Source organism: Hemitrygon akajei, chromosome 12 (assembly GCF_048418815.1).
Source record: "Hemitrygon akajei chromosome 12, sHemAka1.3, whole genome shotgun sequence".
Lineage (NCBI taxonomy): Eukaryota > Metazoa > Chordata > Chondrichthyes > Myliobatiformes > Dasyatidae > Hemitrygon > Hemitrygon akajei.
The window spans coordinates 90,969,236-90,984,192 of NC_133135.1; the positions used below are offsets into that span (position 1 = coordinate 90,969,236).

Genomic DNA, 14,957 nt, shown 5'->3' on the forward strand with positions numbered 1-14,957 from the left:
TCCAAAAAAAAACATGGCTGATCCTTTGTATCAATCTTCTCCTGTGCTACCATTGAAAATCCATTTGTCTCAACAGCAAAGATACTCAATTCTTTGGAGAGGTGAATTCCAAAGATCCAACCCTTTAAGTGAAGAGATTTCCTTTCATCACAATCCTAATTAATAAATCCTTAGCCTGAGACAACATTGCCTGGTTTTGGCTCTCTTTCATGCCACAGTACCGCTATTCCAACTGACCAATCCTACGTCCCAAGCGAAATGGCTTCTTTAACATTCAGCCAAAACATTTAAAAATATATTAAAGTATGAAGATCATCTAAAATTATTTTGAACTCAAAAGAATACACATTCTTTCCACTCATTCTCTCCTCTGGCCTAGAGAAATTAAAAAACTTTTTGAGTGACTGCTGACCTTGTCTTTCATCAGCCAAAAAACATTTGATGCTACAAACTGAATGCAAAGCAAAATATTGGAAATGCTCGGCAGATTTCTTTCCACAGATGAGGACTGAATTGCTGATTGTTTCCAACATTTTATGTTTGTATTTACTTCCCAGAACATAGACTAACAGCAGCATCGGCACTGGCACAAAAACAAGAGTACAAAGAGCTTTCAAAAAGATTTATTTTAAGAAAAATCTAATTCAATATATACAAACGCTACTTTCTTCTTGTTTCACATATACAATGTTTCAGATTTCAGAGATGTACTAATACAATATTTTAAATACTCAACTCATCTGCATTCCTTCCAATACAATCAATAGAATCTTTAAAATATTTTCTATATATGAAAAAGCAAGTGATAGAAACAAGACTGCTGTTCCATTGCACTGCATAGCATTGCCTTATTAGCAACACATTTGCTGTTTTGGTAACTTCCAAAATAGAAATATAAATCTTTTGAAACAATAACTCAGTCTTCCAATTCTCATTTCCATTGTATACTTCAACCAATGTATAACTCAACAACACCGAGGAATCCATAAGACCATGGGATATAAGAGCAGAATTAAGCTATTTGCATTTGTCCCATCAAGTCTACTCCGCCATTTCATCATGGCTGATCCATTTTTCCTCTCAGCCCAAATCTCATGCCTTCTCCCCATATTCCTTCTTGCTCTGACCAATCAAGAATCTATCAATCTCTGCCTTAAATATATGTAAAGACTTGGCAAAGAAGCTGCCTGTGGCAAAGAATTCCACAAATTCATCACTCTCAAGCTAAATAAATTCCTCCTCATCTCCGTTCTAAAAAGACGCTCCTCTATTCTGAGGCTGTCCTCTGGTCTTAGACTCTCCCACCAAAGGAAACACCCTCTCCACATCCACTCTATCAAGGCCTTAAAAAGTCACAATTTTTAAAGTAACTAAAATTAGTTAGAGTCCTCACTTACACAGAGATCTTGTATTTACTGTACTTCTTTTAGAAATGTTAATGGATTTCATCAAGTTGTGACTTTCAGAACCAGAACTCTAAAGCAGCTGAACTCTTTAATGATGTCACTATTTCCTAATATAACTTTAAAAGAGTACATGATCATTGCAATCTTTCAGTTAAAAATAAACCATAGGCCAGTATTATTGTATTTAAACACTTTAGAATGTTACCCTAGATTACAGAAACACAAACTATACCCGAATACAAAAAAATTATTGAGCTAGCAAATATTGGAAAATGATTCAAGAAGGGAAAATCAATACAAATGATTTGATTGTCACAAGATGAAAACATAGGAAATAGAAGGAAGAAGTGGTCATTTGCCCCCACATACCTGCTCTGGCATTCAGTAAAATTACAGCTGATTCTAACCCAGAATCCCTTTGCTGTCCAAATCACAGTCTACTTGATTTTGTTAATATGCAAAATTCTCCTGAGCTTTGCCCTCAAATGCTTGGTGACTAAATCTTTACAATCTGTTAGATTGAGTGTTCTGAGATTCTTGGTCAGTCCAGAAAATGCAGCCCTTATTTTGAGAAAGGAGATGCTCACTGATAACTTCAAGAATCTTACTTGTCCTTCCTCAGCTTAATTGAAAGCTGCCTTGTTCCTACCACATTCAAACAAAGACCGCTTCATAATTTACAAATTTATGAATAAAATCCACAATGATTAACAAACATTCCCAAAGATCTTTAATGATGGTGACAACTTTTCAACAGATGCAAAATAATTCAAGTCCAATTTTAAACAAATTTCTGAGAAAATCATCAGGAGGAATCTGAAGGAACATGAAAATCCACGGTACAGGAGATCATTTGGCCAATTGTGTCCACAGCAGATCCAACCTAATCCCACTTCACAACACTTGGTTCAAGCCTTTAATTACCACATATCAAGCAGACATCCAAGATACTATTTTGAAAGCAAGCATTTGCCCTAATTATTCAGTGATTCTGCTACAAAGTCAGAAAACATCTCCAATAAGTCACTCAGCAAAAGGCAATGAGGTAGTCAGGAAGCACTGGCAATCAGTCAGGATGGTAACTAATAGTGCCAATCCTGATAGCTGCTGCAAGTTTCATAATAGCCATCCAAGCTATTTGCTATCGATGTCCACAAGTAACTGTGCCATTTCAAACCAGACATAAATGTACATGCAAATTATATCCATTCTTCACACAACAAAATGTCAATGTATTGCTGCTCAAGTAATTACAGCTTCATTGTGTATTTCTGCACCGATTACTGTACAGTATTAACTTTACAGTATCAAAGCAACGTCCCCCTCTCAGAAGGTCATCTTCCCAATTAATTAGAAACAAGACACACAGAATGATCATGAAACATACATTTTGCCACTTCCTATTTCTCTGGACAATATGCATTATATTGCACAATATATAACTAATCAGCTCACAAAAAAGGTATAATTGGTTAGAAGAGGAGTCACCTACAGCACTGGTGAAATGTTTTGAACTAAAGTATTTTGGTGCAAGGAAAGAAAATTACAATCTTAATTCATTGGGGGTCGGGGCCGACACTATCGCCAATCGAGACACTGACACTAAGATGATGCCTAGAGAAACAAACGGACTACAACTGAAAACAAAGTTTTAAAAATACGAAGTGATTTAGCAATTTTGCAATCATTCTGATCTTCCTGATGTTTGTATTGTTAAGTAGCTTTTCTCCAGATTTCTTTAACTTAAAAGACATCTATTAATTAGTATCAGAAGAATACAAAAAAAAGCCTATATTGTGATATATTTTTCTCAATTACCCGGAGTAAAATCAACAAATAGCATTGAACTGCTGTTCGTATAGTTTTGGGCAACAAAAGTAACTGCTGATGCATTCATACAGTTGGCTGTGGTTGAGAAAATTCCATGCCGCATGTGTCTGACAAGAACCCGGGTTTGAGTAATAAGTTCAATTCAATACCTGGGACTCAGCTGATCAATGCCCATTTTTAACGTCTCCACACAACTTAAGTACGTTGTGGGACCCTTGATGTTGTAGATGGGCTGGCATTGTCATTGTATTTTAAAATACCCTCTTTAAGCTTGATGCTGCAAAGCTTCTGTCACTGGACAATAAATAAATAACTGTTCTTACTTTGTTTTTAGTTTATTGATCCACACAATTCTCCCGTCACTCGCCAACTGCGCAGCTGCACTGCGCACCTTCGGAAAGTAGGAAAATGGTGCAGCCGCCAATCTCTTCCCCACCGAAGCAGCCAGCGGCTCAAAAATTGCATTCACATGAACCGACCACTCCAGTTTAAGAAAGGCCGAAAGTCTGCAGTGCCTTAGCTACGGTGCAAGCGACAAACGACCTCAAAAGTTAAAAGTAACTAGCAGCCGCGCAGCATTTCAAAATCAAGGAAGAGGCCATCACACGACCAAGCTGGCAGCGCGTCCTCCGCTTGTTTCTGGAAGGCGGCTGCGCCCATTCAGCGCCTGCGCGGCAACTGCCACCAGTGCATAGGACAGGGACAGCGGCGCAAGCGCGGAGAGGAGGCGCTCGCGGAGCCGGGTTTGGCACGGACGGAATGGGTGGGAGGAAAGTACTTCCTTCTCCTCAAATAAGCTGATCTTGGGTTTACCCTCCTTGCCCTGTTTCCTGGCAACAGTGCTTTCCTTTGTCTTATTCCTTATTATAACATTCCCCTTCTAACCAAACTCTTCCATCATTTACCCCATCATCATCTCCCGCATTAGATTTGTATGTTTTTTTAAAAATTTTATTTCTATGTGTATCAGCCAACTCTGGGGTGCTGTTTTATCACATTAAAAGGTGACAAAATGCAATTTATTTACTAATATGAATTAATGTTATTATTGAAAGTGGCATCACAGATAGATAGGGCCGTAGAGAAAGCTTTTGGCCCACTGGCTTTTCATAAATCGATGTTTTGAGTACAGGAGATGGGATGTTATGTAGAAGTTGTATAAGACATTGGTGAGTCCTAATTTGGAGTAGTGTATGCAGTTTTGGTTATCTACGTACAGGAAAGATGTAAATAAGGTTGAAAGTGCAGAGAAAATTTACAATGATGTTGGGTGTGGGGGATCAGAGTTATAAGGAAAAATTGAACAAATTAGCACTATATTCGTTAGAACGTAGAAGATGAGAGGAGATCTGATAGAAGTATACAAAATTATGAGGGGTATAGATAGGCTAAATGCAAGCAGGCTTTTTCCACTGAGGTTGGGTGGAACTACAACCAGAGGGTGAAGGGTGAGAAGTTTAAGGGGAACACGAGGGGAAACTTCTTCACTCTCGAGAGTGTGGAATGAGCTGCCAGCACAAGTGGTGTATGTGAGCTCGATTTCAACGTTTAAGAGAAGTTTGGATGTTAGGAGTATGGAGGGCAATGTTCCTGGTGCAGGCTGATGGAGTAGGCAGTTTAAATAGTTTTGGCATGGACCAGATGGGCCTGTTTCTGTGCTGTATTCTCTGACTCTAATGGTAAATTGTGCCTAGGGAAATGTATGTAGATGTTGAATTTCTGAAATGAAAACGGTAGGTCATTGAATCGAAACGGTAATTCAGATGCATTCTTCACAGATGTTGGCTGACCTGCTGAGTATGTGCGGCATGCATTTTTACGGCCTTCTGTGTAGATTTTACTTTTGTGGCAGGCTTTTGGCCTTTCTCAAAACGAGGTGGTCGCCTACTATGGGTCAACTACCCTCATAAGAAAGTCGAAACGGCAGATACTGGAAACCTAAAATTAAAGGCTGGCAAGTCAGGCAATACTTGTGCAGAGAGGATTAACATTTCAGGCCTGAGACCCTTCATCAGACCTCTGGTTTGAGTTATTTACCCCGGACACATCGATTTTTCCACTGGTATGGAATCACGCTGGAATCATAGAGACTTTTTTCTCCCTCCCTCCCATTGGTACCGGATCTTAATTGGTGCTGCTCCCGTTTTAGGCGGGCGGATCTTTATTTGTGTTACACAGGGAGGACGGTTGCTAGGGAGACGGTTGTGGCGGGTGCTTGGGAGGACGGTAGATCAGAACACGAACGCCGAAGATGTGGTAGTGCGGAGCGCTGACCTCGATACTGCCACCAAAAGTCAGTTGGTGAGATCTAGAAAAGGAAAAAATTAAATTGCGGGTCAAGTTAGGTTTGCTTTAATTTGGAAAGACAATGTAAGGATATTTCCATTTACTGAAGAGCAAGGTGTGTCTTACTACATTGAAAAATAGAGTATTTTCCTTGATACTTTTAAGCATCGAAACATCCCGGGAACATTTTTAATTTATTCATTGTGGGTTGGAGACGCTGGTGGCAGGAGCAGCGTGTATTGTCATTAAGGTATAGCCTTAATAGCCTTATAGCCTTCCTCTTCGTACTGTCTTCAGTGTGCAGAACAGTGTATGGGGGGGGGGGGGAGTGAAATAAACTGTGCCTGTTTGTTTGAGATTGTTCTTTTTCTTTCATAGAAATAAGAGTGAAGCATTGACAACTTTTAGCAATTTATAAATTTAACTGATTAACTAGATTTCAAAATCTCTTCAGTCTTTGCAACGGTATTGTCGTTGATCCCAAAGGCTCAACAAACGTCAATCTCTGGATTTACCGAAGAAAACACGTCTTATTCTGTATCACCACCGCACCTCCAACTCCAAATGCAGTCCTCTTCCACTTGAGCAGTATGCACTACATAAGGATACCTTTCCAAATATCACAGCCAATATTCCTATTCAAAATAGTTAAAAACACTTCCCATTTCCTACACATTGGCTCTCGTCCCCTCTCAAACCTTTCCATTTCAAGGATCCTCTTGTCTTCACAATCCACTCCACAAGCCTCCACATTCAGCAGATCATTGTCCATAACCTCTGACATTTTCACTGTAATGCAACCACAAGTAACATCTTCCCCTCCCCTCCTTCAGCCATAACGCCTCTATTTGCTCTTCCATCTTAGATAATAACTATTCTCCTACACATCAGAGCTCGTTGTGCAACCCTATGTGAATCATGTGTCTCCACAAGTTTTAGAATATCTTGCTGCCTCACCTGTTACCAACCTAGTGATGCCAGCACCCCCAAATCGTCAAACGATATCAAGTAACTTAAATCTCTGCACTTTGAAGCATGTGTCATATTTGCTTTTATTATCAACTTTCTTCCTTTCAGCTGCAGTTGAATCTCAACTGAACCAGATTCACTTACGTTTTACAACACACACAAAATGTTGGATGAACTCTGCAAGTCTACTGCTCATTTCTACTTCCTACCCAAGATCCACAAACATAACTATCCTGATGAGCCCATTGTTTCTGCTTGCTCCTGCTCCACTGAACCTGACACTATTTTGTCCCCCTTGGTTCAGTCCTTTTCTACTTGCATCCATGACACTTCACATGCTCTCCTTCACTCCAATAATTTTCAGTTCCCTGACCTGGATTGCCTTATTTTCTCTATAGATGTCCAGCCCCTATACATGTTGATCTCCCACCAGGAAGGCCTGAAAACTTTCTTGACCAAAGACCTAACCAGTTCCCTTCCACCACCACCCTTCTCTGTCTCTTGCAATTGGTCCTCATCCTCAACAATCTTTCTTCAGGCTCCTTCCACTTTCTCCAAACTAAACTTGCAATGATGGACACTAGCTATCTGTGCCTTCCTGACAACAGCTTTTCTTCCAACCTGCTTGCACCCATACTGAGCTCGTCAATTTCATCAAATTGCCTCCAGCTTCCAATTTACTTGGCCCATCTCTGATACTTCTCTCCTCTTTCTTGATCCCTTTGTCTCCAACTCTGGAGACAGACTATCCACAGATATCTCTTAAAAACCTACCAACTCTCAGTTATTGTGACTGTACCCTTCCCACCCTGTCATTTGTAAAAAATGCTATTCCCTTCTCTCAGTTCCTCCATTTTCATTGCATCTGTTCTCAGTGTGAATCTTTCCATTCTAGAACATCTGAGATATCCCCTTTTTATTTCCAAAGAATGGGGTTTCCCTTCCACCACAAATGCTGCTCTCACCCCCATCTCCATTTCCCACACATCTACCCTCACCCCATTCTCCTGCCATTAACACAGGGATAAGGTCCAGCAGCACATTATTCTTTTAACCTGGCATCTTCAATGGGATCCTACCACTAAGCACATCTTTCCCTCCCCACCCCTCTCCACTTTCTGTAAGGAAAGTGTCTACGGGACTTCCCACTGATCTCCCTGCAAGTGTGACAAGTGCAGTGGCTGTTCCTACACCTCCTCCCTTATCACCATTATGGTCCCAAACAGTCCTTCCAAGTGAGGTAACACTTCACCCATGGTCTGTTGGGGTCATCTGTTGTATCTGGTGCTCCCAATATGGATGGCTTCCTCTACATCCGTAAGACCTGATGTAGATTGGGGAACTGAGTGGTCAAGCACATTTACTCTGTCCATTGCAAAAGGCAGGATGTCCCAGTGGCTACCAATTTCAATTTGACTTTCCATTCCCATTCTGACAAATCTGGCTGTAGCTTCTTCTACCATGATGAGGCAAAGATCAGGCTGGAGGAGCAACGTACTTCTGGTAAGCTGGCGGCATGCTCAGATGCGAAAGCTTCTATGGGCAAAGATGTTATTGTTGTTTTAAACATTTTCTTTTACAATTGCAAGACCCATCTGGACATTGTCTACCCCATCAGTGAGTTGCTTGTTGGCGTAGAAACTGAAGGAACCAAATTTGGTGAGGATCATGCTGCTGCCTGTGTCAGAGAGGCATCAATGCACAAAGGCAGTGTGCAGTCTTAGAGAGCAAGTAATCATCATAGTCACCTTTCTTGTGATTGCAAAATCCTGTTGGACATTATTAATGTGGAATGCTGCAAGTTCAATTTACTGGTTTATTGGCTGACAGTGGGGGAGCTCTGTTACCGTGCTCATTGTGAGAAGCTGCCCAGGAGAGAGGTGTTGGAGTTGGTGCACTCCACCAGAGTGCTGGAGATGGTGCCTTTACCAATCAAGGTATCTAATCAAGTTAGAGCCATTCGTCTGCATTTGACAAATATATTACTGTAGAAATACTAACACACAAAAGATTCAAAACATGGCTGAACACAAAAGATTCTGCAGGTGTTGGAAATTTTGAGCAAAAGGAAAAAATGCTGAAGGTGTGGCAACATTCATGGACTCGGGGACTTGGACTATATTTTTCTTGTGTGACTGTATTTACTGCTATATCATATATGCCTTGTACTGTGTATGACTGTTATCACTGTTTTGCACCTTGGCCCTGGAGTAACACTGTTTCATTTGGCTGTGTTCATGTATGATTGAATGACAATTAAATCTGAACTTCAACATCTCATATTCCATCTGGGTAGCCTCCAACAAAATGGCATGAACATAGATTTCTCCAGCTTCTAGTAATTTCTTCCCCCTCCTCACTTTTTTCCCATTCCCCATTCTGGTTACCATCTCATCCCTTCTCCTCACCTGCCCATCACCTCCCTCTGATGCCCCTCCTCCTTCCTTTACTTCCATGGTTATTTGGCTTCTCCTATTAGATTGCTTCTACTTAAGTTCTTTACCTCATCCACCTATGCCCCCCCCCCACCTTGCTTCATCCCCTTTCCCCCATGCAGCTAACTTTCCCCTCACCTGGTTTCACCTATCACCTCCAACGTGTACTCCTCTCCCCACCCCCCCACACCATCTTGTTTTGGCCTCTGCCCCTTCCTTTCCAGTCATGACGAAGAATCTCAGCTTGAACTGTTGATGGTTTATTCCCCTCCTTAGATGCGGCCTGACTTGCTGAATTCCTTCAGCATTTTTTTCTTTTGTGTGTTAGTATTTCTGCAGTAATATATTTGTCAAATGCAAACAAATATCTCTAACTTGATTAGATACCTTGATCGGTAAAGAAATGTTGGGCCAAAGGGCCCATTTTTGTGCTCACTTACTCTGATTCTGAAACCATTTTCCACAAAGTCACCTCTATTAACAACAAATATTATAATTGTGTTATAAACTAATGGCAAAAGATAATCCTGATTTTTTTCCCCTCAAAATGCAGGTAGTATTTTGGTTTAATTACTTATCCAAAAATAGGTACTTCACACAGTGTAGCATTCCCTTATCAGTGGAGTAGGTTTAAGAGTTGAACTCATAACCTCTGATGATAAGTCAAAACATTGTTTGTTTAGTCTTACCTGACATCTGACTGAGTATCAAATGAAAGTGAAGAGAATGAAATATAGTGAAAGAATCCTTTTTCCCTTTTTCAATATTTTTATTGATTTCTTACAAAAAAGAATACAGAGTACAGGAGGATGTATATCATATATCAATTACAATATATGTGAATCACACTTATAGTCTTATTATCCCATATTCATGTAAATTAAATTGAATTGTAATATTGAAAGGTAGTAATTTTATTATATAAAAAATCTAAACCCACTCCCAAGAAAAGCTGTGTGGTAAAGAAAGAAAAAGGGGAAAAAATCCTTATCATATAGTAAAACATGTTAGCCAACATCTGTACTTTATAACAAATCAAAGATTTTGAAAATAATTCAAAAAAAGGTACCCACAATGTTAGAAAGTCTTGTTTTGATTCAGAAATTGAACAACAAATCTTCTCTAAATTTAAGCATGACATAACATCGCTTAGCCATTGAGCATGAGTAGGCGAAGCAACATCCTTCCACCTAAGCAACAATGCCCTCCCAGCTATAAGAGAAATAAAAACCAAAATGTGCAGATCAGGTGTCTCCAAGATAATATTTTTTCCTCTAACAATACCAAATAAGGCAGTCAAAGGGTTTGGTTTAAAATTTACAGGAAAAAGTTTGAAATACTTTCTTCCAGTATTTTTCAAGACTTGGACATGTCTAGAACATATGAATTAATGAAGCCTCTCCATTGTTACATCTGTCACAATAGGGAGATGTATCCGAATAAAAATGAGACAGCTTATCTTCAGTCATGTGAACCCTATGGACCACTTTAAATTGTAGGAGGGAGTGATGGGCACACAACAATGAGATATTAACCAATTTAAAAATTTCATTCCAAGTTTCCTCAGAAATTGAAGTCTGTAAATCTTGTTCCCAGAGATTTTTAATTTTGTCTAAAGGAACAAAATACCTTTTTTGTTTAAAAAAGGTAATAGGGAGAAACCTGGGAACTGTAGACCGGTGAGTCTTATGTTGGTGGTATGCAAACTACTGGAAAGGATTCTTAAAGATAGGATCTACGAGCATTTGCAGAAATACAGTCTACTCGTGGATAGTCAACATGGCTTTGTGAAGGGAAGATCGTGCCTCACGAGCCTGATTGAGTTTTTTGAAGAGCTAACAAAAGAAATTGATGAGGGTAGGGCAGAGGATGTGGTCTACATGGACTTTAGCAAAGCATTTGACAAGGTCCCTCATGAGAGACTCATCCAGAAAGTCATGAGGCATGGGATAAGTGGAACCTTGGCTGTTTGGATAAAAAAAATTGGCTTAAAGGAAGAAGGCAGAGGGTAGTTGTGGAAGGAAAGTATTCTGCTTGGAGGTCGATAACTAGTGGAGTGCCGCAGGGATCTGTCCTGGGACCCCTGCTATTTGTGAGTTTTATAAATTACCTGGATGTAGAGGCGGAAGGATGGGTGAGTAAGTTTGCGGATGACACGAAGATTGGAGGAGTTATGGGTGGAGCTGTAGGTTGTCAAAAGTTACAAGAGGATATGAACAGGCTGCAGAGTTGGGCAGAAAAATGGCAGATGGAGTTCAATCTGGACAAGTGTGAGGTGATGCATTTTTAAAAGACAAACCAGAAGACTGAGTACAGGATTAATGGTCAGTTACTTAAGAGTGTGGATGAACAAAGGGACCTTGGGGTTCAAATCCATACATCCCTCAAGGTCACTGTGCAGGTTGATAGGGTAGTTAAGAAGGCCTATGGGATGCTAGGCTTCATAAACAGGGGGATTGAGTTCAAGAGTAGAGAGGTCATGTTGCAACGCTACAAATCTCTGGTGAGACCGCACTTAGAGTATTGTGTTCAATTCTGGTCACCTCATTATAGGAGGGATGTGGAAACTATGGAGAGGGTGCCGAGGAGATTTACCAGGATGTTGCCTGGTTTGGAGAACAATTCATATGAAGCAAGGTTAGCAGAGCTGGGACTTAAAGGGTTTAGGAATAAAAACGGGTAAGGCCTGAAAAAGGTATAAAAATTTAGGCAAAATATTCATTTTAATAGAATTAATTCAGCCAATCAATGATAATGAAAAGGGCGGCCATTTTGATAGTGCCCTTTTTACATAATTCAGCAAGGTAAAAAAAAATTCTTCAAATAAGTATTTATAATTCTTCGTAATTGTTACATCCAAATAAGTAAATTGCTCTCTTACAATTTTAAAAGGAAGGTTAGTATTAATTGATACCAAATTATTCAAAGGAAAAAGTTAAGTCTTATGAAAATTTAGTTTATATCCTGAAAACTGACTAAAACAGGAGAGTAAGGAAAGTACGAAAGGTAATGAAGTCTCAACATTAGAAATATAAAGCAAAAGGTCATCAGCATAAAGCGAAACTTCGTGAATAATACCCCTCCTTAAAATACCAGTGATATCATTAGATTCTCAGAAAGCAATAGCTAAGGGTTCTAAAGCCAGATCAAAAAGCAAAGGGCTCAGGGGAAAGCCTTGTCTAGTTCCACGTTGAAGTTGAAATGGTTTGGAATTCTGAGAGTTAGTAAGAACCTGAGCTGAGGGAGATAAATAAAGTAATTTAATCCAATGAATAAATTCGGGCCCAAAATTAAATTTTTCTAAGGTTTTAAATAAGTACAGTAATTTCATTCAACCCAATCGAAGGTTTTCTCAGTGTCTAAGGATATCACACATTCCAATATCTCTTTAGAAGGAGAATAAATAACATTTAATAAACGACGAATGGGAACATTGATTTTTAATCTGAACATCAAAAATAATAGATGGTAAAATATTTTCAATCCTACGAGCCAGAACTTTGGATAGGATTTTAATGTCAAATTAAGTAAGGCGATAGGTCTATATGACAAACATTCAGTTGGGTTTAACATTCAGTTCTTTTTAAGAATAAGTGAAATAGAAGCTTCATAAAAAGATAGTGGGAGTTTGAAAGGACTAAATATAAATGAGGTATAAGCAATAAGGAAAAAGCCTTATAAAATTCTCCAGAAAAACTGTCAGGAGCCGGAGCCTTCCCCACGTGCAATGAACATACAGCCTTGGCAATTTCCTCATAAGAAACAGGTTGATCCAACTGTTTTCGGTTATCATCAGAAAGTGCAGGGATGTTTAATTGATCTAAGAAATAATTCATTACAGCATTATCTTTAGGAGAATCAGAACTATAAAGTTTAGAGTAAAATTCTCTAAAGGTATCATTTATTTCTAAATGGTCAATTGTTGTATCACCATCAGCTTTACAGATTTCTTTAATTTGCCATTTAACTATGAAGGTTTTTAACTGATTAGCCAATAATTTACCTGTTTTGTCTCCATGAATATAAAATTGACTTTTATCTTTTAGGAGTTGAGTTTCAATTGGATATGTTAAAAGAAGATCATATTTAGTTTTAATTTCAACATGGCTTTTGTATAAAGCAGGTTCTGGAGTCAAGGCATATTTTTGATCTAATTGTTTCAACTGATTAGCTAGTTCAATTCTCTCTTTGTTAGCTTTTTTCTTAGCATTTGCAGTATAAGAAATAATTAGACCTCTAATATAAGCCTTAAAGGCATCCCATATAATAAGACTAGAAGTCTCTTCCTGCGTATTCTCTTCAAAAAAAAAGAATAATTTGTCTCTCCAAAAATTTTAAAAACTTATCTGATAGCAAAGTTGGGTTAAAATGCCAAAATCTATTTATTTGAAGGAAACCAGGGAGATTTAAGATAAAAACACAGGAGCATGATCTGAAACAGCAATCTCTTTATATTCACAGAATCAAACTAACGGAATCAATTGGCTGTCAATAAAAAAAATCAATCCTAGAATATGTATGATGGACATGGGAAAAAAACGATTATTCCTTATCTATTGGATGTAAGAAACACCAGATATCAACAATATCACATTTCATTAGAAAAGATTGAATAAACAAGAGGTAATTTACTAAATATTGCTGGCTTAGAAGATGATCGATCTAAAACTGGGTCTAGCCAACAATTAAAATCTCTACCGAAGACCAATGAGTAAAGACTTAAATCAGGTAGAAGCGAAAAAAATCGCTCAGAAAACCCTGGATCATCTATATTTGGGGCATACAAATTAGCAAATACCATTAATTTATTATCTAATTTTCCTGATACTATAATAAAACGCCCATTGGTATCAGACACTACTTTATGTTGAACAAAAGAAACTGTATTATCTATAAAAACTGAAACACCCTTAGACTTAGCCTGAAAGGAGGAATGAAGTTGCAGTTCTTTCCAATGACTGAAGAGGCGTAAATTATCACATTTACAAATGTGAGTTTCTTGTTAAAAAATATAATTGGGACCTGAAGTTTTTTAATATAGGTAAATATTGTATTCTGTTTCACGGGGTGGTGTAATCCTTTAACGTTAAAACTAAGTAAATTAATAGTATGATCCATTTTTAATACTATTTAAAAGAAAGGTTAGAATAGTAATCACTGAAATGTATATTAAATCCAAACAATGAACGTTGAGATAAAGCAACCAAGCAAGAAATGTGGCTAAGAAACCAAACCAGCTCCCAGAAAACACCCAACCCCCACCCACCTCCCAAAGTCAGAAAGTTGACCAATAGACAGCTAAACCTAATGACATTACCCTCCCAAAAAAAACCTACTGGTTTAGCTCCAAATACATCTTCAAGGTTAACTGCGTTCCAACTAGACTAAATAAGAGAAAAAACCAACTGGACCTTATTGAAAGAAAAAAAACTCAAAAAAATAAGTATAATATATTTAAAAACCTATCAAAATTCAAAACATATTAACGCAAGGTTTTAACTCATTAAAATCTTATTTTCTAAGTAAAGCATTAAAGAGTTCAAGAAGAGAGTTAGCTACAAAGGCATATCAAAAGTAAAAGAAGCAATTATTCATGTAGGAAGATATTAAACAGTCAAACTTCTGCAACTAAAAATTCTTGGGCTTCCTGTGTCGAACGAAGCCATTTCCGAGAACCATCCCTCAAAATAATTCTGAGCTGAGCAGGATAATGGAGAGACGGCTTAAAACCTCTGTTATACAGTTCCGACATAACCTTTTTAAACTTGAAGCGCTCATTCATCATCTCAGGTGGATAATCATTGACAATTCTGATCTTCTGACTGTTGTAATCTTTGGCGGGATTCACAAATTAAAAGTTCCTTTGTTTGAAAATCATGAAGACAGATTATCACTGATAGGGGTCTCTCTCCTACAGCAGGTCTGGGCACGAGTGATCTATGAGCTTGGTCAATCTTAGATGGAGATTTTAAAATTTTAGGGAATAATTTTGGCAAGAAGTTTGCAAAGAATTCCGTAGGCTGATTACCTT

General features: G+C 38.4%; 2 protein-coding genes across 7 annotated transcripts in view; one reads left to right on the forward strand and one right to left on the reverse strand.

The window, feature by feature from the left end:
* Nucleotides 1-3,900, reverse strand: part of klhl20 (kelch-like family member 20) — an 85,227-nt gene extending 81,327 nt beyond the window's left edge. For both annotated transcript variants that reach the window (XM_073063670.1, XM_073063669.1), the window contains exon 1: nucleotides 3,560-3,900. The gene's annotated coding sequence lies outside the window, so the exon portion shown is untranslated. The remainder of the gene's footprint in view (nucleotides 1-3,559) is intronic.
* A 1,536-nt stretch (nucleotides 3,901-5,436) lies between these two features.
* Nucleotides 5,437-14,957, forward strand: part of ankrd45 (ankyrin repeat domain 45) — a 30,768-nt gene continuing 21,247 nt past the window's right edge. Inside the window, exons 1-2 of one of the 5 annotated variants that reach the window (XM_073063673.1) lie at nucleotides 5,451-5,637; nucleotides 7,942-7,994. In XM_073063673.1, coding sequence (XP_072919774.1) covers nucleotides 7,953-7,994 — 42 coding nt within the window. In that variant the 5' untranslated portion in view covers nucleotides 5,451-5,637; nucleotides 7,942-7,952. Of the gene's footprint in view, nucleotides 5,638-5,683; nucleotides 5,773-7,941; nucleotides 7,995-14,957 lie in introns of those variants that run through there. The other 4 variants (XM_073063675.1, XM_073063674.1, XM_073063676.1 and 1 more) reach the window with 4 other exon arrangements.